This window comes from Phycodurus eques, chromosome 7, assembly GCF_024500275.1.
Source record: "Phycodurus eques isolate BA_2022a chromosome 7, UOR_Pequ_1.1, whole genome shotgun sequence".
NCBI lineage: Eukaryota > Metazoa > Chordata > Actinopteri > Syngnathiformes > Syngnathidae > Phycodurus > Phycodurus eques.
In genome coordinates, this window is record NC_084531.1 from 30,780,621 (window position 1) to 30,804,799 (window position 24,179).

General features: G+C 46.6%; 3 protein-coding genes across 6 annotated transcripts in view; 1 reads left to right on the forward strand and 2 right to left on the reverse strand.

Moving 5' to 3' along the window:
- LOC133405582 (latent-transforming growth factor beta-binding protein 4-like) overlaps positions 1–1,567 on the forward strand; it is a 43,776-nt gene extending 42,209 nt beyond the window's left edge. Inside the window, 1 exon segment of the mRNA XM_061682688.1 lies at positions 665–1,567. Within this exon segment, the coding sequence (XP_061538672.1) occupies positions 665–807 (143 nt within the window). The 3' untranslated portion in view covers positions 808–1,567.
- A 1,252-nt stretch (positions 1,568–2,819) lies between these two features.
- On the reverse strand, positions 2,820–13,676 carry zgc:101731 (SNARE_SNAP25N and SNARE_SNAP23C domain-containing protein). Of its 2 annotated transcripts, XM_061682696.1 has the most exons (8): positions 13,660–13,676; positions 12,168–12,347; positions 10,845–10,886; positions 10,720–10,768; positions 8,011–8,122; positions 6,794–6,940; positions 6,585–6,729; positions 2,820–3,057 (listed from the first exon to the last, which is right to left on the reverse strand). In XM_061682696.1, the coding sequence occupies exons 2-8, from the start codon at positions 12,237–12,239 to the stop codon at positions 2,992–2,994; spliced, it is 633 nt and encodes a 210-aa protein (XP_061538680.1). In that variant the 5' UTR covers positions 12,240–12,347; positions 13,660–13,676; the 3' UTR covers positions 2,820–2,991. The 2 variants fall into 2 exon arrangements, with proteins under 2 accessions (XP_061538680.1, XP_061538681.1); XM_061682697.1 differs by lacking the exon at positions 8,011–8,122 and having other exon boundaries at positions 10,720–10,886.
- Positions 13,677–14,599: 923 nt separating this feature from the next.
- On the reverse strand, positions 14,600–23,663 carry capns1b (calpain, small subunit 1 b). Of its 3 annotated transcripts, none has more exons than XM_061682692.1 (11): positions 23,536–23,663; positions 22,579–22,628; positions 22,463–22,499; positions 20,787–20,879; positions 17,318–17,375; positions 16,923–16,987; positions 16,767–16,835; positions 15,263–15,341; positions 15,065–15,181; positions 14,857–14,915; positions 14,600–14,774 (listed from the first exon to the last, which is right to left on the reverse strand). In XM_061682692.1, the coding sequence occupies exons 2-11, from the start codon at positions 22,623–22,625 to the stop codon at positions 14,748–14,750; spliced, it is 651 nt and encodes a 216-aa protein (XP_061538676.1). In that variant the 5' UTR covers positions 22,626–22,628; positions 23,536–23,663; the 3' UTR covers positions 14,600–14,747. The 3 variants fall into 3 exon arrangements, with proteins under 3 accessions (XP_061538676.1, XP_061538677.1, XP_061538678.1); XM_061682693.1 differs by lacking the exon at positions 23,536–23,663 and adding an exon at positions 23,137–23,529; XM_061682694.1 differs by lacking the exon at positions 23,536–23,663 and adding an exon at positions 22,742–23,122.
- Positions 23,664–24,179: the final 516 nt, after the last annotated feature.

Sequence of the window (24,179 nt, forward strand, 5' to 3'; positions counted from 1 at the left end):
GTTCTATCGATTTAAAAAACATTTTTTAAATGTGTTTGTTTTTTCCCCTTACTTATATTTACAATATCTGTTTTTTTATGTATTATTTTTTGTCATTTTTGTCCCCCAATATTTGTTTTGTAATATTTTTCCATTTCTGACATTTTTCTATTTTTCATACATGCAAGTCAGTCGGCTTTTGGCAGAATTCGCCATTTACGTGAATCGTATAGCTCCGATGAGTTTTTCATGGGGGGGGGGGGTCACCGTCGCCGTCACCGTCGCCGTCGCCGACGTCATAGGCTGTTTTGTCCTCCTTGAACGCTGGCAGCTAGATCCATTCCACACGTCCACCATCCACACACAGATGTAATTTGCCAATATTACTCCGCGGCGGACTAATATGCACGCGCATATTAGTCGGGCCCGCCGGCTTCGGTTGGATAAGTCACAGGAGTTGACGAGACCGGAAAAAAACAGTTCCGCCGCTTCTGCCGTTGAGGAGTAACGGCTGATCTCCGCGCCTACGCGGCGCTTTTATAACTTGTCTGGTCACCGAACGTTACAATATCGTCCATTTTTCTTTGGGTCCTCGAACATTGTCGATTTGTGTGGTGGCGTCTGTTTTCTTAGCGTGTGTATGTTTTCCCTAAGTCGCTTTGTTTTCTTTTGCTTTTGTTGGCAGACGTGAACGAGTGCGACGTCGGCGCGGACGTGGACTTCCCGTGCGTCAACTCGCGCTGCGTCAACACGGACGGTTCGTTCCGATGCGTGTGTCAGCGCGGCTACGTCACGTCGCGCAGGCTCAACCACTGCGTGCTCGCCTAGACCGGACCCGCCGAGACCGGAGCGGAGATTCAAGTCAACCTGAGCTGGGCTTGAACGCCGACCAAACCAGCTGAAGGACTCCGAGCAAAGTTTGAACTTGAACCGGAGTTCGCCGTCGGCATTTCTGTTCGCCCAGTTTAGACGTTAATTGAAGCAGAGTTAGCTTTATTTAGCATTGTTTGCGTTGTTGTTGTTGTTGTTTTTTTCAACCACGACACTAAATTAGCACCAAAGATGAATCGGCAAATGCGCGTTTTTCAATTCAGTTTGTCAATTTGTGACACCAAAAGCCCGCCTGAAATGATGGATACGTTTCCACGATGGCCTAATTGTGTAAGAGCAAACGTTTCAAAGTTCATTTTTCACTTGATTCGAAGACGACGAAAAAATCGTCTCGTGGTTAGCGACATTATTTTTTTTAGCAATATACGTTTATACACTCAATCAGCTGTTTTCTCACATTAATGACATAATTCAACAAACGCTTTTTGGTTGGTTTGTATTTTTTAGTATCTTTTTATTACTTTAAATACGAGTGTGTGTGTGTGTGTGTGTGTGTGTTTTGTGCGGGAACCTAAAGACAACAGCGTCCATACTGTAAATATTTCAAATTCACAAATCAGATCCTCTCAGTGTTTCATTGTGAGTATTCATTTGAAAAAATGTTGTGCACTATAATAAGCGCCGGTATGTTCATCTGAGCTACTTTATTGTATATTGTTTATATGACAAGAAAAGATATTTGCACACAGGTAAACAAGTTTGTCCGTTTGTTTTTGTGCGATGCGACGCGATGCAGTCCGCCGCAAGTTTCTTTCCGTTTTGACGTTGCGTCCACGGGGAGGCGGAGTCGATTGAGCTCAAAACGCCGCCCCTCGCGTTTCGGTGTGTACGGCACATACGCATCTCTCCAGCAATGATGACATACTTGCATAACGGTCAAGACAAAAGACGCGTTGCCCTTCAAACTGCGGACAAACGTGCATAAATGATCCGCACGACGCGTTCAAGCTGTTACACGCTTGTCTTGATGCAAACGCAGTAACGGTAAAGACGCGCAATAGTTGCCACACTTTGACAAATTCATACATTGTCATTCATATCTGCGAAATAAATAGCATTTATTTGGCTGTCTGCTGTTGTGGGAATGCAAAATGGCTGCCTCATCCCAGCGGCATTAACGCTCGAGACGCCTCGCGGGACAAAAAAGAAGCAACAAACGGATTCCTTAGCCGATCCTTTCGAGGGGCTCGGAGCGCGTTTTTGTTTCTAAATCCATCCAACAATACCCTGCTCAATTGTGGACATAGAGCAAGAGCAAAAGCGTCCCGATTTTGTGACGTCTACGAGGCCGCGCCGTACGCTTTCTCGTCGCGCGAGTTCCCGCTCCCGCAATATCGGGACGAAGTGACGTCACCGTTTGGCGACGCCGCTCCGTTGTGAGTTAGCTGCGCTTCGCTTCCATAACGAGGCCCGTTTACCACTCCAGCGTGCGCTTAGCGAGCTAATAACGGCGGCTACACCCGGAACACGCCGCCGTTTGACACAACGGCTCGGTGACTTCCCAAAAAAGGAGGCGAAGCGGTGGGGTTATGCGCAAACAATCAACCCGATATCGAACGATTATTGCCCAAGCTGATCTCCAAAGGAGCTGCAGGCCAGCGCGTGTCTGCATTCCAAAGCAAACGTGTGTCCGCACACGCCTGCAGCGCCGCGTCTATCCGGCCAAAGGACAATTCTGCGCGGTAAACCTCGTCCGTTATGAGAACACGTGCCGTGTCCTTATACGATCCGTATTTCCGCTTGTCGTCGTTGACACGTGACGCGAATGTTTCTCAATCTTCTTCAGGCGAAATCTCAAACCCACGAAGACCCATTTTTTGGACCCACCTTCATTTAATTGTCACACAACAACAACAACGAGTAAAAAAAAAAAAAAGAATGCATAAATGTCCTCTCTGACATCCACCCCGCCAAAGGTTACGTTGAATTTGTTATGTGCTGGCACGCGGGACAATTGGCTGAATTCACACACACGAAGTCTTGGTGAGTTTCTGGCTTTTATTCGACACTTTTGGGGAAGGAACGTTGCCGCTGGCGCCGGTGGAACGAAGCGGCGAGCTAAGCGCCAAGGTCGAAGGCCAACCGTGGCCCGCGCGCCCGCTGGGACGATGAGCGCCTCTTCTATTTTTTGATGAGGTTGTTAGCTTTCTGCTTGGCGGTCCCGATGCGCGCCACGTTCAGAATGGCCTGCGCAAAACACGACACAAACCACAAACGAGAAACTTTGAACGTCATCCCCCGCAAACAAACAAAACATTTGCTCATGTGTTTTTCAACGACAAAAATACTACTCTATAATATTATCCTTTCTGAAGACGTGGCTCATTTTCATAGAATTTGATCAATAATGGTAAAGACATACCCCCACTGAATTTCCTTTTGAAAATCAATTCAGATGTCAAAATGTTTACCGTTGTGTTCCGGATGAAATCTGATTTGTCAATGAACGTTTTTTGATTTTGTGTTTTGCATATATCAGATTTGTTTCCCTCTTTTCCATGTCATTTTTTTCCACAAATATGTCCGTGATTTACACGTTTTTCAGATCCACAAATATTTGTATTGTGGAAATAATTTTGAGACAAATCTCTCCCCATATTTTTTGTTTTTAGCCTTACTGTAATACACAGCTGCATGCGTGCAGCGCACCGCACTGCCCCCAGGCGGTCAAGGCGAGTACAGCAGGAACAGCAGATAGTCATGGCTTTGTATCAAAAGACACAAAACGCTTTTTTCTCCCTGACCGTCTGACATGAAATTAGACTAAAATTGTTCTTGTTTTAGGTTAATTAGACAACCGACATTATTTCTATTTGCAAAATGCCACAATATTGAGTGATTGTTTAAAAAAACAATTGTTTTAAACAAATATATTTAATAGCCAATACAGTCACCCCAGGCGTGCCAATGTTTCTAGTCGGGGCTGTATTTATTTGTATTTCTTTTTGTAATTTCAAATTTCTTACGGATTTATTTTTTCTGGTTGTTCTATTAATTAATGTAAATTAATTTAAAGTAGAGTTTTGGTAGTTAAATGAATACAAAGTTTCCAAATCAATGTACTCGTGTTTATAAATTGTGATTTCAACATAAATAAAAATAATCGTGATCATTCATTTTTCCATAATCGCCGAGCCCAAGTTTCAATTAGCCATTGGCCAGCGCGAACCCTGCATCTACAAATAATGCACAATTTAAAATCAAGTTTTTATATAAAGGCGGCGGTCCCAAAATGACCGTTTTCCTGTGAAGACATTTTGCGTTATTTACACCATACAAATAAATAAACACGTAATAGTATACGGCGATATCTGTGCATCTCCTAGGGCCTAAGCCCCCCCCCCCCCGCCCCCCCTGTCCATAATTCCTAGTGACGCCCCTGCATATGGATAAATATGTACAGTATGGGTTTGTGAAAGTGTAGCAACTATTGCTTGTCTTCACCGTTACTGCGGTTGCATCAAGACGAGTGTAACGGCCTGGGATCATTTATGCACTAGTATCCGCAGAGTTTGAAGTGCAACACGTGCAAATTGTGCAACCCACACCATTGTTTAGCAAGATGTTTGTCTTTACTGTTATGCAAGAAGTGTATTTGAGTGGGCCACCACCATTTCCTCTATCAATAAAAATCGTCTTTACTATGAATGCCTAAAATTTGAAATCATAGAGAACGTTTTGAATTTTTTTTGTTGCTAAATGATATACTTTTGGGGGGTCCTGACTGTCCTTACCTTTATTGATCAAATTGCAGCATAAAAAAAAAAACGACCCACACAGAGAAATGACATGATCAAATCAAATGAACACGAATTCAAGTCTTTGTCACACCAATTGTGCTGCTCCTACTGGTGTCCACCTGGGGGCGGTATAAGAAAGAAAGACGGGATACAAAGTAGTCGTTCTTCGCAGAGAATATATACGCCTGTGAATATTGTTAAATGGCACCTTTCAGGGAAATCTTGAACCTTGGAAGCTAACACTGGAACTAAGGTCGAAGCTAATGCTGGAAGGAAGCGAACGTTAGAAGTAAGGTTGGAAACCGACTTCAGGAGCTCACGTGAAAGCTGACATTGGAAGCTCCATTGCGAATGTAACGTTGAAGCTAACCTCGGTCAACAACAGAGGTAAGGTTGTAAACTGAAACCAACGTCACGGGTGACATTGGAAGCCAACGCAGGCGATAACGCCTGTGGCTAACCACGGCGTCCCTGAGCTCTCGCGTTAGCAGCAGTGTTGGACCTGAACGAGCTCATATTTTGGGGCAAACGTGAACTGAATTGTCTTCATTTTTATTACTGGGAATGCGCCCGTGAACGGTTTTCGAACGAAACTTCGTTGTCATTCAAGAGTGCCAGGTGTGCTTAGCGACTTCCAGGACAAAAGCCGCCCGAACACCGCGTATAGGAGCCTTCATAGGTGGGAGCAGACATGTCGCACTTTCAGTGCGGCCATTCGTGTTTGCGCGAGGTGCGTTCAGGGACACTGCGTAAATGGCAGCGACTGCGTTCTGTGCTGGTTCATTTGGAATAAAGTACATTCTAGAAACAAATATTATTTGTATCAGAATGCTTTAGGTAAAACACCGTATGATCACACTATCATAACATGGAATTTTCTATTTTTTACACAAGAATAGATACATTATTTTGTTAATATAATCCGCCAGAGCTGGCAGGAATGCAAAGCTATCAGTGTTCTTTCACCATCGTTCCTGTCATACGGTGTTGCGTGTTTTTGTTTGCACATTAAGGACAAAAGTTCTGTTTTTGTTTTAATTCCTCATTTTCAAAAAAAGACCATTCAGGCGACACATATTTCCTCGTGTTTTTGCATTTGGCTTCCTAGTGTGGAATGAATGGGTGGCAACAATGGGGAAACAAAATGGCAGCATTTCGAAGGTAATAGCACGTCAGCGACATATTGAAAATAATACGTGTATTCATTTTTGGACTGATGAACTTAGTTCAAAAATTTGAATTATGAACTGAACTAGTTCCTTTTTGGAACTAGCTTTGAACGAGTTAGCATAGAAAATGAACTTTCCCAACACTGGTTAGCAGAATGCTTGAAAACTGACATGACTTGTTGAAGCTAACATTAAAGGTAATGTTGGACGCTAACATTGGGGGGGGAATGAAGCTAACATTGCAGCTAAAGTTGACGCTAACGTCACAAGCTAACATTGATCTAGCTGTGTGCTAATGTTCGAGGTAACATTGAACGCGAACTCCAGAAGCTAATGGAGGTGCAACAGTTAATTAAGCGACAATCGACTATCAAATGAATCAACAACTATTTTACTCATTGTTGTTGAACTTAAAATGTTCCAAATCGTCTGAATTTTGGCCTCTCAACAGTAAACATTCTCCAATTCATGTCATCCTCCATGAAAGCAGACTGATTATCTTTGTGTTCAATCAAAATAAGACATTTGCAAACATCTGCTTTTACTTTGCCCATTTTCGGACAGACGACGTAACGGCTGTAGCCCAAACTAGTAACTGACGCATAAGCAATTTATGTTTGTGCATTTTCTGCACTGTCAATTTGAAATAATGTCATGTTTTTCAATAAAGGGATAGAAATTGTAAAATGTTTTTTTTTATCCGATTTGTCGACGAATGGAAAATAATCGACCGTAATCGACTATTCAAATAATCGTTAGTTGCAGCCCTCCGAGCTAACGATGGCGGTGTCGCGCGTGCGCTCACCTTCCCTCGAACGCGTTCGATCTGTACGTTCTGTGTGTCGATCTCGTTGCCCATGTCGAGCGCCATGCATCTCAGGTTGCCCACGATGCTGCCCACGTGCGCCAGGTTGTCGTTCATCTCGTCCTCGCGGGCGTCCCGCGTCACCCTGGGACAAAGCGGCCGTTTACGCAGCCGGCGTTTTCAGACGGCTTCGTGCGAGACGCGTCTACCTGCGAATGTATCCGCCGCTCATAATCATCTGCTCGCGCTCGTCCGCCACTCGAGACGACGCCGGCTGATCGGACATCACCCCGTCGTGTCCGGAGCCGCCGCCCCAAACCGCCTTGTAGGCCCCGCTTTCTTCCAAGGCCTTCGGTCTGATGGAGAGAACGTGAGAGGAAAACACAAAAGGAAAAAAAGCTTTCGTCGTGTCGAATGTAGAAGGAGACGTGTGCACAGTGTTGGCAAGTTAGTTACCCTGTTGTGTAGTGGAACTATTTTAATGACTTTCTCAAACGTATTTCTATTCTGATGACTTTTCTTAATTTTTTTTTTGAATGCATCAGGAGGACCCTTGGATGTTGGCTTGGAAAAAAAAAAATAAAAATAAAAAGTGGATCAAAAGCACAGATCAGTTATTTTGGAATAAAACACATACTGTATTTTGTTCTGTACATAAATAATAAACTGATAACAAAACATGAAGAACTGTAAATACATAATTCAAAATTGTACGTTGCATCGCATGTGTACGGCATGCGTAAAACATGATACCATGTTGGCGTAAATGCCAAATCCACACAATTTAGACAATCTCTTGGTGTGACGACAAGTCAGTGAAAGTGTTCAAGTCAAATGTTCTTTCATGTGTTCAAAAGGTGTAACGATGAGTCCAACCGCTTCAAAACCTCAGACAAACTCATAGATTGCACCGCAAGGTGGCGCTTTTAGGTCATATTTGGAAAAATGTCATGTTTGAGACTACGGCAGAATGGCACATGACCAGAGAGAGCCAATCGAAAGCGTCTTCTTGAGGAGTGAGATTGCGGGGGAGGGGGGGGGGGGGGGACGACGACGACAAAGCTTTTGCAGCAATTTCTTAAACGTCACTATAATTGTCGTTTTGGAATTGTTCCAAAAGCAATTGTAATTTAATGACACCTTTTTCTTCCAGTAATGTCATGGATTATAATGAGATACATTTTGTAATTCAATGACATAATCTCATTGCATGCAATTAGTTACTCCTTAACAGAAGAAGAAGTTTCTTACGGGAAGATTGACGGCTCAGTTTATGCTAAATGGACATTATGGCTCGTAAACAATTGCGGTCGTGGACCCTGATGCATTATTACTTGGCGGACAACTCTCGGAGTGACTGCGGTCTTTTGGCGAACGTCACGAGGATAACGTAGAGCCACGCACGCACACACGCACGCGCACACACTTGTCACAAGCGCAGAGGCCGCAGCACTTTGCCAAGTCGGTCAGGTTTTTCTCGGCTTCCTTCATGTCCGCGTTGATTTGATCCAAACCTTCTTCAACGCGCTCCAGCTGCTCTGACGCCAGCAAAGACACACGAACACCAAAATCAGTCACAACTTCACACAAAATACTCCAAAGTAACACACAGAGTCAAGTGAGGCATTTGTCGACGCGTCACGTGTTACGTGTGAGAGGCCACTGTACGTGGAAAACATTTGACTGCACTAATGCGGAACCCGTCAAACGTGACAGTTGCGGTGTCCGCGTTGAACGAGTTGAAGGGTGCTGCTTAAAGTTTGGCAACTCGGGCTGATCCTCAAAATTTCACCATCTCAACCGTAAATATTTTCCCGTTTTGGGAGTCCTCCATGAAAGCGGACGGATTTGCTTTTGTGTTTGAGCACAAGGCGACATTCGCAATCCGATTTTAACCCGTCCAACATTTTTGCCACTTTTCGGACGGATGTTCGCTCGGTAAGGTCAAGAAGAAAACAATAGTCAATTTAGCCTCTGACAAAATAATGGTTCTTTTAGCGGGTCACGCCGCTCGCTCTCTTGGATAAAATTAGAAATGAGCTCATCGGAGGGACAGCTGAGTTTCCATGTTTTGGAGACAAAGTTCGGGAGAGCAGACTTGGATGGTTTGGACGCGTCCAGAGGAGAAATAGTGAGTATGTTGGTAGAAGGACGATGAGGTTGAGCTGCCAGGCAAGAGAGCGAGAGGAAGACCAAAGAGAAGGTTGACGGATGTCGCGAGGGAAGACACGAGGGCCGTTGGTGTTGGAGAGGAAGAATGCAGGAGATAGGCTGACATGGGAAAGGATGAGGCGCTGGGGCGACCCCTAAAGGGACAAGCCCGAAGGAAAAGAAGAAGAAGAAGAAGAAGAAGAAGATGAATACCATGTAGTCGACGCTGAAGCAGCCTCAGAAGCGGATCTCGAACTAGTAGCCTTTCGAGAAGTAGCTGTGGGATTCAAAAAGCTCGGTGAGCCGTGGGGTCCAACGTCTCAAGTTACTGGCCGCGTTTTGCAAGGACGTGCTCGGCGCTTACAGTGAACGTTCGCTTGGAGCGACGCTCGCCAAACGTGGCGCCGCAAGCCACTTAATAGGAGGCTCCGCACACGTCAAATGTCGCGTCGGTCGGATTCAATCATAAAAAACAAAATCTCTTCTCGCGTGCGTGCACACAAATTGGAAGTTGTCGTCCACGAACGTTCGAGCAGCGCTGTACGTGCCACGTGGTCGTCGGAGACGCCGCAGGGCAACGCGCCCAATTGGGATTTTGGAGGCGTTCGCGTTACAAAAACTAACGCGGCCGTCAAGCGACACAAACGCGACGTCACCTTTTTACGGAAGTCAACGCGGTCTGACGTACTTGTGACATTTTCTTAACCGAATAATGCTTCGGATTCTTCTTTTCACCACTGACGGATTTCTGCTCCTCCGGCCGCTTTTGCTTTTGGCGATTGTCTGTTTTGTCCAACAATCGCGACGGTCGTCGCCTTTGAATGGCGTCCGGAGGTCGGACGGGGGCGACGCGAGCCCGCACGTCTGCGTTTTATTCCCACGCACGAAAGTGGCCTGGCTCGGATTTGAAAAAAAATCCAAATTCTACTGTTCACATTGACGTGAAGAAATCAGACGGGTCGTGTTCACACCATTTGATCAAATCGAAAAAAAAATCGAATTTCGCCATTTTTGGAATGCCACCTTAGTTTTGATGGGTCAAAGTCTCCCATGCAGAAACATTAATTCATTCATCGTCGCGGGCGTGCCGGAGCCCGCCGTCCCAGCTATCGCCGGGCGAGAGGCGGGGTACGCCCCGAACTGGTCGCCAGCCCATCGCAGGGCACATAGAAACAAACAGCCGTTCGCGCACACATTGACACCTACGGGCACTTTTGAGTCTTCAATGAATGCATGTTTTCGGGATGTGGGAGGAAACCCACGCAGGCACGGGGAGAACACGCAAACTCCACACGGGCGGGCGGGCGGGCGGGGCCGGGGATCGAGCCCCGCGGGGTGCGCCAACCGGCCGCCCACGTTTACGGATGAGGTGCCATTTTTGGCCCTCATTTAGTAAAAGCAATCCGTACTGACAGCAAAGAGTGCTCGGCCATTGAAATGCACTCGTTTTTATAACGCCGCACACAAAAAGGCATGACCGTAAACAGCAGCTTCATCAAAACCACGAGTTGCACAGTTGACGTCTGAGCCCTTCAGACTCTGGGGAGCAAGCGATCGATCAAACTTTATTCATAGAGCACTTTTCATACAACGACATGCAACTCAAAGTGCTCTACATACTGTCGTTGAAATCCATCCGTTTGCGTTCGTTTTCATGGGAAAAGGCAAATGAAGCAATCGGAGAAAAATCCGATCTATCCAAAAATGTCCATTTTTAAAATCACAACTTCATTTGAACACGGAACAGTAAAGACATTTTGGCATTTCAAGTTTGAAAAATGCATGTTCTTCGAAATGATGAGGACCTTTCGATGGATAATAACTGCCAACGATTTTCAAAAGGAAATTTACGAGGCCACGTCTTTACCGTTATCGATCAAATGAGCCGGAAACTTCGCGTCTGGGGCAAAACGTCGGAATCGACCCGCCGCGTGAACGTCGCCTTAGCGTGACGGCTTTCGTTGACGGCTCGCCAATGTTTTACCTCCTTGCTCGTCCAACATGACCAACGCTCGGATGCCGGCGTCTTTGCTCTAGACGAACACACACACACACACTGACATGACTTTTGGTTCGAATTAAGACAGCCAGGCTTGTGTGTGCGTGCACCTCCTCCACCAGCTGCATCATCCTGCGTGTGCTCTCCAGCGACTGCAACACACACACGCCACATCATTAGCGACATTTACACAACATCATTCAAAGGAAGGCAGAAAAGTCGATTGAAGTGAAGGAAGGAAGTTTTGTAAGGAGACGATGCTGATGGTTTGCTGTCGCACAAACATGACCGTGTGTACACGCGTGTGTTCTTGTATGTGTTTGGATGTGTGGATGTTTATGAGGGGCCGTTGGGGACATTATTCAGGATTAGCTCTCAGACTATTCTAATGCTTTCACACACACAAACTACTGAAAGGCTCTCATAAGGACTACTCAAACACTCATACACACACGTCTTGCTCTCATTGACACTACTCAAACGCTCTCACCAACACTACTCAAATGCGTTCACGCGAGCACGTCAATCACATTCTCGCACACATCGCCGGCATTCACGACTTCATGTCAGGGCGAGGCCGGCTCGCCCATCACGAGCGGGACGCCTCTATTGGGAGGCGGATGCTGCCGAATAAATGTGCCTTTGGGGCGAAAGCGCTGCGGACGCGTGTTTACGCCCCCTGACGCGAGGCAAGAGTTTCAACAGCGCCGCGTGACAATCTGAAACGTATTCGGTTCGTTGCGGGCAGGACGGCCGCATAGTCGCGTCGGAGATCCCCTGCACCTCGTGAGGCGGCCAAAGCGAATGAAGGAATTGAATTGGTGTTGTGAAACTCGTGTCATAGATATGCACTCCGGACGACGCACGCTCACAGTCAAATATTTTATCTTTTTTTTTAATTTAGGTACACCTCAATAAATTAGAACATAGTTGAAACGTTTTTCTTCAGTACTCATAGAGTGATGCAACACTGAAGTACTTTTCAGAGGGCAAATTCCAGCCTAATTCTTACATTAAAAATCACTTTATTTCTTGAATTAATTCCCTATTTCGTTTGTCATTATAATTTAGTTTCTCAATGTGAGGATTTTTTTGATTTGCTATGTGCTACAATCATCCAAATAATACATATTTTAAATATGAAATACTTCACTCTGGGTGTGTGTGCGTGTGTCGCGTTTGTGTGAGTCGCGTTTGTGTGGGCGTGTGCATCGTCCACGCCTGTCGCGCCTCTGCATGTCTCCATGGCAACCAGGTGAGCCAGGTGTTCTTAAAGTGACAGCAACCACAGAATCTTGCCGTGTTGTGTGCGCAAATGTTGATGTTTGTGTACACCTCATTGCACGCGATGAGTGCGTTTTCCTTTTACACACACGCACACAATTTGCTGTGTGAGACGTGATGAATACTCACAGCTGATTGGTTTCACTCACCTCCTCTGTGACCTGATTGGCTCTCCTTTGTAGCTCCTCCTGCTCGCTCAGCACGCGCGGCTTGGACGCCATGCTGCCTGTGTGTGTGTGTGTGTGTGCGCGTGCGTGCGTGCGCGCGCACGTTTGTGTGTTCAGTGGCAGGTGGCAAGATTAGCGCAAAGCATCAGGTGCTTTTGTCACCTGTGGAGCACAATGACATTAACTTCATCTCTAATAACGCGCGCGCACACGCACACGCACACACATTGTATTTCAGCACTGCTATATAATATATTGTACTATTATATGACAATGAAGAGGACACACAAACTTCATTTTTACATTTGTTGTTACTTTCATCTGATGTATAGTGTGAGAAAAAACAAAATGGATAAAAAAAATAAGCATCAAAATTGATGTTGACTTATGTTGCATTTTGAAATATATTTATATACCCCATGATATGATGTGTTGTACATGTGGCGCGATAGACTTAATGTTACGGATGTTCAAAACCACCTTTTTTCTCTTGACCGATATCAGTAAAATACCAATAGTACCTCCATCCATCCATCCATCCATTTTCTGAGCCGCTTCTCCTCACGCGGGTCGCGGGCGTGCCGCAGCCCATCCCATCCCATCCCATCTATCTTCGGGCGAGAGGCGGGGCACGCCCCGAACCGGTCGCCGGCCAATCGCAGGGCACATAGAAACAAACGGCCATCGGCGCTCGCGATCACACCGACGGGCAATTTAAAGTCTTCAATCAACCTACCGTGCATGTTTTTTGGGATGCGGGAGGAAAGCGGAGCACCCGGAGAAAAGCCACGCAGGCACGGGGAGAACATGCGAACTCCACACAGGCCAGGCCGGGATTTGGAACCCGCAACCTCACAACCGTGAGGCGGGTGTGCTAACCGGTCGTGCACCGTGCCTCGATATTACCTTTGATACCCCAAATTTGAATGAACACAATGACAAGTAATTGTAAAGACAAACCTCTTTCTTTGTGATGCTCATGATGATTGGCTGATGTGTCAAACCGCCACAGTGTAGCGCCAGCTGCTGGCAAGGAGGACTTACTCCATGTCAGATTTATTTTATATTTTTGCGGCCTCCACGAGTACCCGAAACCTCGAAATAAGTCCGCTATCCGCCCGATCCCTTGCATCGGTACCCGTCCGTCCCAACATCATATAAATACGAATGTGATGTCGAAAGCGAAGGAGCAGTTGGCACGAACGCCGTACCGCCGTGGCTTCCTCTTGATATACACGCGCGCACACGTTGAGGCTGTGTGCGTGTGGCCTTGGAGCATCCGAATGACGCACACGCACACATTGCTGCGTGCTAGCGCTCACACTTTTACAGTCAAACACTCGGCGCGACTTTGAATGTCTCCAAGTGAGCGAGTTCACGAGAGATCATCCTTCGACATCGTACGGCGCGCGCGTCACCGTGGAGATTGGCTCAGCGCCGACGCGGGCACAGAGAGAGCAGACGTGTTTCTTACCTGCGGTGAGCGCGTTCATCGAGAAAATGGAAGACGAAGCACTCGGACGGCCCACGCCCTCCGCCGCTTGCGCCTCCCACGGGAACCGCCCAGCCGCTCCCCGCGCAGGCCGCCGTCAATCATCATCATCTAAGTTACTACTCTAATGTCAAAAGTAACAATTAGGAAAGTCATTACTGTGTGCAAAGTAACGAATACAAAGTAAAAGTGGAATGTAATTAGGCTCAAATGTAACTACTTCGGGCGAAAGGCGGACGACGCCCCGAACCGGTCGCCGGTCAGTCGCAGGCCACATGTAGACGCGGACGACCGTTCGCACCGTCACTGAGTGGGAACTGAACCCGCGCCGCCCGCACCAAAGTCAGGCGAGTGCACCGCTGCGCCGCCCGTGACTCTGGAGGAGTCGGTGCAGTAACAAAAAGGGACAAACATTTTGTGTTGTACTGATGTTTTTAGCCCATGAAAAAAAAGTGCTTCAATTTAACGGACGACGACTTGATTCTTTTTGGAAAGAACAAATAAGGGATTCATTCCAAAATGATGGTTTTGATCCAATTGTTTTGAGAGGAAACATCCAAGGGTCCCGTCGGTGACGTCATTCAAAATGTAATCCTATTACTTTGGCCTGAAGTCATTTCCACGACTAATCCATTTTCAACAGAGTAACGTGTAACTGGCGACATTTCCAAAGTCATCGTCCCGACACTGGCAGCGATGGTCAGAAGTGACAAATGTGAACCGTAACAAGGTGAGGAAGTACCGTGCGCGTGGAATAACTCGTCAAAAAGTAACCACCGTTCAAGGGAACGACGGTCACGCGTAGCTTCGAGACAGCTGTAGAAGCCAGGTGCGTGCTGGGAGAGTTGAGGAAAAGTAATAGATTACATTAGAATCATTATGATTGCCGGTACCGTGGCGACACACACAAAACACAAATCCATTTCAAGGTCGTGACTTTTTATTGGGAGAGAAAAGTTGAAAGTAAAGCACGTTGCGGGGCCACCACCCGGCAGCGGCGGGAAGTTCAACACGGCGGCTTTTTTCTCTTTCGGTCCCGCGGACGTGACGACGACGACGACGCCGAAGCTTCACGAGTACATCGTCAGCTGAAGCCACTGGACGCCAAAAACGGTCGGAAGACGTCAGATGGCGACACAAACGCACGGGCACGCGCACACGTGTCGGGGTGGGTTTTACCTCTTTGATGTCCAGGTTGATGGAGCCGCTGTTTCCTTTGTCGAGAGTCTTGAAGGCTCCTGCGTGCGCAGTCGCACACACACGCGTGAAATAATCGAGTCATCCGTGCGTGTGCATGAGTGAGCGAGTTTGATAACATTGGACAGAGAGAGTGGACGCGTGAGTGCGCATTGAGTATGCGAGAGAGCAAGCGTGTGTGAAGACTTACTGCACATGGCGTCCAGTCGCACCAGGCAGCCGACAAAGTTGTCAAAGTCCATGTCGCCGTGCTCGTCGCTATAGCGACGGATGATCATCTTGTACAGCTGGTCGTTCAGAGGGAAGCCTGCACGAACACGCGCAAACACACTTGTAGCGTACGCTCACACTTCTAGGCGGCGACGGCCGCTCGTTTGACTTGCCCCACCTGCGGACTTGAAGGCGTGCGAGAGTTCTTTGCTGCAGATGAGGCCCGATTTGTCCTTGTCGTGAGACACGTAGATGCCCTGAAAAAGCACCAAAACATCTTTCACGTCTACGCAAGCACTCAAAGGTCCCTTGGAATTAAATGTGTCCTTTAGGTGGCAGCCATGGATTGTTGAGCCATCCGTTTCCTATGTAACTGGTCTCCAGTTCGGTTTTTGGTTCATTTTCACGAAGCACACCAAAGCCCGATGACCCCCAGACCTTTTCAATCCAGAAATCACTTAAATAGAACTTGTTCGACAAAATGAAGTCGGCCAGAACTCAATGAGTTGCCAGAAATGCCACCACGGAGAAATAGTCTGTTACAAAAGCCCCAAGAGAACCAAAATGACTCATCCAGGAGGTCACGCAGGCACCCAGGACAACTTCTATCGAACTGCAGGCCTCCCTTGCCTCACTTCAGGTCAGGAAGAGATTGGCTTCCACGGTTCCAAGGTGAAAACCACTGCTGACCAGGCTCGTCTTACGTGTGTTTGCAAAAAATCTGAATGAAGACTTTTGGGAGAATATTCTATGGACTGACGAGATGTAAAGTTGAGCTTTTTGGAAGGCGCGTGTCTCGTTACATCTACTGGAAATGGAACAGCAGTCTTACCAACGGTCAAACACGGTGGCGGTAGTGTGATGGCCTTGGGCTGCTTTTCTCCTTCAGGACCTGGACAACTTGCCGTGATTGACGGAACCATAAATTCTGCTCTTTAACAGAAAAATCCTAAAGGAGAATGTTCAGCCATCAGTTTGTGACCTCAAGCTGAAGCGCACTTGGGTTCTGCAGCGGGATCACGATCCAAAACACACCAAGTCAAATTCTGAATGGCTTAAAAAAAACCAAAATGAAGGTTTTGGAGTGGCCTAGTCAAAGTCCGGACTTGAATCCGATTGAAATGCAGTGGCATGACCTTCAAAAGGCCGTTCATGCTCGAAAACCCTCCATTTTGGCTGAATTCAAACAATTGCGCAAGGACGTGTGGGCCAAAATATCTCCACAGAGATGTGAAAGACTCGTTGCCAGTTCTAGAAAACGCTTGATTTCAGTGCTTGCTGCTGAGGATGGCCCAACCAGTTCTTGGATTTAGGGGCTCATTAGTTTTTCACATAGGCCAGGTAACTTTGAAGAGTTTTTAGTCCTTAGAGATATAATACGCACGTTCTGTCGCCGCCTGTGCTAGAATTCAGTATTACAACTACAGAAAGCGACGCTTTGATAAGATGTTGGCGTCCCCTTGTATGTGATGATTTGACATTTTTTTATTGTGTTTTGAAGGACAGCCAGCGGGTCGGACAGTATGAACGTCGCTTATTTTACGTCAGGCACCTTGTTGGGCAGCTAAGGCAGATTCCTTTTGCGACGGAAGGCCGTGATTGCTTTCGTTTCACTTGGAAGTGAGGAAAAACGGCGTGCGGCCTTTCCTTGGCAGGGCTCGGAGCATTTTCAAGCGACTCACCTGCCATTTCTTGATGTTGTTCCACATGTACTTGAACTCATGGAAGCCCAGCTTGCCCGTGCTGTCGCTCTGCAGGCGGCGGCGTTAAAGGCAAATGTGGCATTTTGAACATTTCAGTCTTTTGTTATCGTTTCCGATTCGTCGGCGCAAGGATACGTCCATGACGGCCACCATGCTTCTGCACGACTCGATGCTGAAACCGTCCGTCTTCAAATTTCCGTCTGACACAAAACATTAGCATGTGCTCGTTAGCTTCTCCCATGTATTTGAACATTAGCATGGGCTAGTTAGCTTTCCGGTTTCTTATTTATCCTCCAAACATGAGCATATGCTCGTTAGTTTAGCGTGAGTTTTTTCACTACCGAACATTAGCATGCAGTCACTAGCCTACCCTGACTTGTTTCATGACTTGAATTTAGCAAGTGCTAGGAAGCTTCTCCCATGTCTTATAACATTAGCATGAAGTTTATCCACTACCACACATTAGCATGTGCTCGTTAGCTAAGCACGACTTGTATAAACGTGTGCGCGCGCACGCATGTTTGACTCACGTTTGGTGAGAACTTGGTTGAGGATGTCCATCAACTCTTTGGGGTTCACCTCCATGTCCTGAACAACGCAAAAACACGCATGCACACATTATTACAAACTGACATATTTGGGAGTTAACACACAAAACAACTCCGATAAAATATACACACAAACAAAAAATACACACAAACAGACTACCACATAAAAACACACACACACAGAGTACTGACACAAAACACACACGGTACCACAAAGTCTCTCACACACACATACAACGACACACACGCATACAAACAAAAACACAAACTACCACAAAACACATGCACACACACTCTTGCTTGTTTACATTAACGTGATGCTCATATGAACGAACGAACACACACACATGCGCGCGCACACACATTTTGTGGCACACTAGCACGAAGTCGCACGTGCGCCACCCGTGTGTCGGAATGCCAGGGAGGACGTCCAGCGACCGGCAGCGGAGGTCAAGCGGGTCACGTGACGACTCTCGAGGACGCTAACCCCGAGTCTCGATGAGCCGGCCAAGTCCGTCACCGCGGTAACAGACTCGGCAAAGCCTCATTTTGTAACCGATCGGGCCCATCGCATTTGCAAGTTGGACACCCGAGATCCAAATTTAACAAGGGTGTCAAAGGTACGGCCCGCGGGCCGTGAGGATGATTCGAGTGTAAAACAAGTACCTGTTGTTGCTAATTTTCTCCACTGGAGGTCGCACTGATGCTACATTTTGTATTCACATACATATTCAGGCACGGAATCTTGCAAAAACTATAGGCACATCTTAATAGATGAGAATATATTTATTGTAATTCATTGAGATGACATACCTTAATAAATAATGCAACAGAAGCCTGCAGATGACTTGAGATGTGATTCATTAGCTGGAAAATGCAAATGTGACATAGCCTGAAGCCTCACGCAATTCCCCTGCAGATTGGACAACAATCGATCACATCTGCGGGCTTCTGTTGCACAATTTATTTGGGTACGTCGTCTCGACAAATTTGAATTTTTTGATATATATATATATATATATATATATATATTTTTTTTTTTTTTTATTGAGATGGACCTGCAGATCCACTGTCATCTGTAAATTGCATATGTGTAAATCAAAACACAGATTAATAAGAGTTGAAATTACAACCTTTTTCCTCATAGCTTTCTTGTATGACTAAAAACAAGATTTAAATTTTTTTTTCAGAATGTAAGTGCAAGCAAGTGAATGCAGGTATTTGACAAGTCTGTTGAATTCAGGGGCCGCATTCAGCCCAATTTGACATCAAGTGGAATTTGAATTTTCCAGAGACTCTTTCCTGGGACAGTGCAGACTTACAAATCGGAACTTTTTTGACAGGTTTGATGAGACGGGAATTTACATTAGGATGAGCAAGTTACAGATCAATACAAATCAGCTTGGCGTTTGCTGTAAGGTTCTCCGCAAGCGTTTCACAACGAGACGTGGACAATTGCGTCACGTTTTCGAAAAGGCAAATGAATATCGGTCTACGAGCCGCCTCGTCTCCTTCCTGAGTTTCTCGTTTTTACTACATTGGAGGTTAGCGCTAGTGTGCGCGCGTGCGGTGTGACAGGAAGAAGCAGAAGAACCGGTCCGACGCGATGGAGCTGCAATCCGAGAGCAGGGCGTACTTCGGAATGTCAGGAAACCGAGAGGCGCGGGCGGACAAAGGCGGACGCGTGCTCGACGAACACAACTTGACACCGAAATGTGATGAAGGACAAAAAGGAAGAGTTCATCATCCCCTACTGACATTCCGGATGGTGCAAATGCACAAACATTTGGTGGGGGGGAGGGGAGTAGTTCAAGCCTTCAGATGCCTCAAACGCTTTGTCAGTCAACTTCAGCTGGGAGTGGCAGTAAACAGGATGAAGCCTCTTTTTTCATAAGTTGTTCGAGATTTGCAAAACGGCCGCTTCGTATGAACCGAGAGAAAACAAATGGATGAATCATAAAACTAAAATAGAACTACAACCGAAACCTAATCTTTAAAAAAAAAAAACACACAAACTTGAAAAAAGTGCCGTGTGCACCTGAATGAGATGGTATGATTTCTTTTCATATCATCAAAAAATGACTGGTCGACGTCTCAGTGCGGTTGTGTGACGGACAGGTGATTACGCGTGTAGCGGGACCGCGGCTATACGCCGGAGCGAGAGGGGCCGCGGCGGTCCCCCTCAAATCCAACCCGTCGCTCCCGCTTCGTGCGCTACGTGTGGCGGCTGCCTCATATCGCCGAAGTCTCCGATTGGTTAAGGAGGTATGTTCATCTTTATAATTGAGGTGCTGTAAAGACGTATTCATTTTCGACGCATTTGTCTCATTTTTGGGACGAGCGACCCCGCTGCAAGTTAGTGTGTCAGTCTGCCGCCGGAAGTGGTGTCGGTTTGACTTTCAAAATAAGAGCGCTAACCTGAAGATTGCGTTGTTGCCGATTGACCTTGTTTTGATAGAATGGAATCGAATGCCTTCCATTGTCACAGATTTGCGTGTACTTATGTGTACTTATTGATCCACTGTTGCGTGTGCTTGCCTATTTGTACTTTTTTGTCCTATTGTAGACATACTGTCACGAAACATATGGGCCATTTTGGAATTTCATAACAGTAACGACACTTGACAAAAAAAGACAAGACAAGACCAGAAAAGAAAAAAGTGAACGTAGCCATTTTTACGCTTGCCTTGCTTTTCCCCGGGCGAACGTCGCCCACGCTTGCTCGGATTTTCGAGACGTTCGTGATGATTTCAAATTTGGGGCATTCATCCGAGAGGCGATCTTTATTGACGAAGCAAATGGCGGTGGCCCATAACGGGAAAGACGCATCCATTACATTCTTGTCTTTATACAATCGTAATAAGTGTCAAGGTTGACTTTTTTTGTTTTTTTTCTTCTTAGGAACAATTCTGAACCTTTGATGGATAACAACTGCCATTAATTGCAGAAGAATTGATTTTCAAATTCCGTGGGCCGTGTCTTTACCGTTCTTGATCAAATAGGATATAAAAATGACCCATAAATGCACGAAAAAAAAGAGAGAGGAATTCTATTCAAGGAAAAATTGAAAAATTGAAGTATTCCCGCGAGTGCCCCATCGAGGGTTCATCTATTCAATTTGGGCATGTTTTGGTTTCGTGTTAGTGCTATTCGAGCGCTCCGGTTCACGCGATTTGTGCGTGCGTGTTAACTTCCCAATGGCCGGAGGAGCGAAAAGCTTGCACGCGCCCAAGATCAGAAGGTTGTACGGCAAGTGAATAGCGACGCACAACTAAGCGCGCGTGCTAACAATAGCCTGTGCGTTATTACGGCGGTTTACGCAATGTTAAGTAGTGAACATTTCTGTGTAGCGGTTAGCTAGCGGCGTTTGTGCCGCTAACCGTCAAGTATGCGTTCGCCGTTCGTATTTTGTACTCTTTTTGGTATTTGATGTCCCGTTGCGGGGACTCACGTCTCCAGCCAGCTTCTTGAACGCTCTGCGAAACGCTTTCTCCTCGTCGTTCTCCTGAGCCTCCTCGAACGCCAGGGGTCTGCGGGGAGGGGGCTGAAACACACGCGCACACACACACACACACACACACACAAAAGGGTCAGTGTTAGGCTGCGCACACACACACACACACACACACACACATTCCTGCATGTTGTGACAGTGTGTTACAGATAAGTGAAAATCTCAACTGTAGCTATGGTACCGTATCGTATCATGGACGCCTGTACAATATTTGAAAGGAAGAAAAAAAAGAACATTGCAATTCGATATAGAACCCTGCGATATATTTTGGGATTTAAAAAAAAAAAAAAAAAAACATGCAGGATTATTATACACATAACGAGAAAACCAGCACATGAGAAAAACTATGCTCGGTAGAGCACAAAAGTATCTGGCAGTTGAGCAATGTCGTATTGAGCAATATTCCAGCCGGACGTGAAATTCAAATCATGCACCGTGCAGTCATTAGCCAATTCCTAACACTATTCATTTGCTTTAAATCAAACTGGTCTTTTACACCTCTTTGAACATATGCATTCGTATTTCTATATTTGAGTGCATTAGTTTAAGCAAAAGCATGTTGAGTACACCCGAAGTTCGTCCCTTCAATAACGTCACGCCTCCCCCAAGTGTAACGCGTTGCGACGTGCGTTCATTCGCCGCATTATGATGAGAGCGACCGCAAATGCGGGCACGTCATTGCTAATCTCGTGAGCGAGTCCGACCAAGTCGCTCAGCTCGTCACTTATCGCTTATGTACTTAACAAAAACAGAGTAACAACATAATGAAATACAATGTAGAGGATGAAACAGTTTGCGGATCATGATTTAATGCTGCAATCCAATTCACGAGTGCTGCTCCTTCCTTCCTCCTAAGACAGCCGTGCGGACACAAACGACGAAGAGAAATAGACTTCTTCGACTGCTATTCGGTAAGTCGCTGCAATATTAATCATTTGACATCGAGGATAAGGAATATATGCCTGCGAGTATTGTCATATTATCTGTCTACGTGTGATGTTCCACCATTTGTGTTCAAACGTCTCGTGGCTTCAAAAGGTGTTAAAACTGCAACCATGCTAACTGTTAGCATGGCAATTGCATTTTCCATGTATCTTAGCATTAAGCTAGGCAACACGATTTGGTCCTTTTCAAGTCACCAGGTGTAGTCGTCTTTGTTTCGGACTAAACTTCAGCCGGGATTGGCAGTGAGCAACGTGCAGCCTGCCCTTTGATCAATTGTTCCCTATTTGCCAAACCGCCGAGCCGACCGGCCCGGTACTGCGCTCGTATCTCGAGCTGCCAATCGGCGGCTCGTATCTCGACAAACGCGTAGATCGGGTCACTCGGATCTCAAGGCGATACGTTTTTTTTCTTCCGGGTCGCGCGTTGTGCCGACTCGCTCTCGTCGAGCTGGCGCAGACGCTAGCGAGCGGCCGTTCGGCAACGTTTGACTTTTCTCGTCACGCTAATGTTGCGAACGTGGCTTGCTAGCTGCCGGGGATACTAGCAACCCGGCTCATCGAGGCGTTCGGCGGTGGGCGGGCTCTTAGGAGAGCGTTGCATTGTGGGAAGAGTCGAATGAATCGGCCACACGCGCAGGCGCAGGCTCACGCTCACGCTCACTCACTCACTGGATCTGAAGGGGTGAAGATGCTCGGATCGATGTTGCTGCGGGAAGGACGGCGGGCGTTAGCGGAGCTTGGCACAGCGACGGCTAACAAACAAACCGGTCCGACGGGATTCTCACCTGACGACGTTCAGGATGCCACTGATGAAGTGTTTCGCGAAATTCATCTTCTGAAATACAAAAAACAACAACAACACCAACATCAGCAATAGGACATTAATAATACACAACCATATTTACCGCGACAGTACTGTTATATTTATGCCGTATTTTGTGTGCTTACCTCTGCGAGTTAGGATTTGATTTAGTGCTGCAACTAACGCTTGCTTTTAAAAAAAGAAATTAATGAATTGATAAATCGGATTAAAAAACATTTTTGAAGTTCCATCCGTTTATTTAAAAACGGGATTTTTTTTTTTCTTCAAAATTGCAGAAAACGCACAAACATGAATAAATTACAATTGAGTTGCTGGTTTAGTGTCGGTCAGAAAATCGGCAAAAATGCCCATCGCCGTTTTCCAAAGTAAAAGCAGGGATTTGCAAATGTCTTGTTTTGAAAAAACCCAAACATCATCGCTTTGCTTTCACGGAGGACGACAGAAATTGGCGAATATTTACTGCTGAGAGGCTGACATTTCTACAATTTCAACCATTTTACATCTCGAAACGATTGCTTACCAAAATTGTTGTCAATTAACTTGATAAACGATTATTCTTGCAGCCCTCATTTCATTGCGTTTCGTTTATACTGCTCCCAACCACATAAAACACGTCCTGAATGTCGAACACTCAATTGGAAAAATACTGACACGTTGGTCCCTTCATTAGGAACACTGCCGCAAAACATGCAATCCACAAATCGGCCCTTTTCCACTCCATTATCGATGTCGGAACAACGATCAGCACATTCTGCGCCTCAAATAAAGAAATGGCATGCACGCAAAGAGCAGCAAGGATGTTTTCCTTCCGGCCGCCTTCGCTTGATGCTGAACGGAACTTTCCCCAGGTGGAGACGGGAAGCGGGCGGACGGACGCCCGCGGGGTCGCGACGACGTATGACAGTGGCGTGTTCCTTACGCCGTTGAGTGGAGTCGAACACGGGAGCTGCAAGCGGGCACAAGGTCCAAAGTCAAGTCCTCCTCGGGCGAGCCAAGTTCCTTTTCAATGCATCAGCAGCAAACACGCCCAGAACCGCGCGCGCCCCCGCCCGCCCACCCGCTCACGCACGCGCGTCGAGACGAGGTGCGGCCGCTCGGTCCCCGGGTCCTAACGCACACCGGCTCCGCGACAAGTCTGAGCAGGATTGCCAAAGACATTTGAGAGATTTCGGCTAAAAGCCCAGCAAAAGCCACTCTGCGGTCACGTTGCGACTCTGCGTCCGTGCACGCGCACCGACGTACGCGGATGGTGGCGCGTAAAGGGCTCTGACGTCAGCGGCAAGATCCGCGTCGCGTGGAAAGTCGTGACTGCTCGCCCTCTGCGGGCCCCCGCGGGCAACTACAACAACAGTGAACGAACTTGAAATACTGTAACAGCAGCAGCAATCATCGTAAATGAGTCATGGATGGAACGATGCCAAGAAATTCATATTCGCCTCTATATGCGTTCAGCTTGTTTTGAGGCAACATGTTAGGAGTGACGTTCTTTCCTATTCTTTCATTTTATTTGGATCATTTTTAAAAATTATTTGTACCATTTTTAGAATTGTATTTTAAGATATA

Excerpts from the sequence above, each read along its gene's own strand:
- zgc:101731 (XM_061682696.1), bottom strand. The coding sequence starts at position 12,239 with ATGGCGTCCAAGCCGCGCGTGCTGAGCGAGCAGGAGGAGCTACAAAGG. Across the intron at positions 6,941-8,010 it reads GGCCTCTGCGCTTGTGACAA|ACCGAAGGCCTTGGAAGAAA; the intron begins GTGTGTGCGCGT and ends TCTCTCCATCAG. Across the intron at positions 6,730-6,793 it reads AGCGGCGGATACATTCGCAG|GGTGACGCGGGACGCCCGCG; the intron begins GTAGACGCGTCT and ends GCTTTGTCCCAG.
- capns1b (XM_061682692.1), bottom strand. The coding sequence starts at position 22,625 with ATGAATTTCGCGAAACACTTCATCAGTGGCATCCTGAACGTCGTCAG. Across the intron at positions 15,342-16,766 it reads ACAACATCAAGAAATGGCAG|GGCATCTACGTGTCTCACGA; the intron begins GTGAGTCGCTTG and ends GTGCTTTTTCAG. Across the intron at positions 15,182-15,262 it reads GCACGCCTTCAAGTCCGCAG|GCTTCCCTCTGAACGACCAG; the intron begins GTGGGGCAAGTC and ends GTGTTCGTGCAG.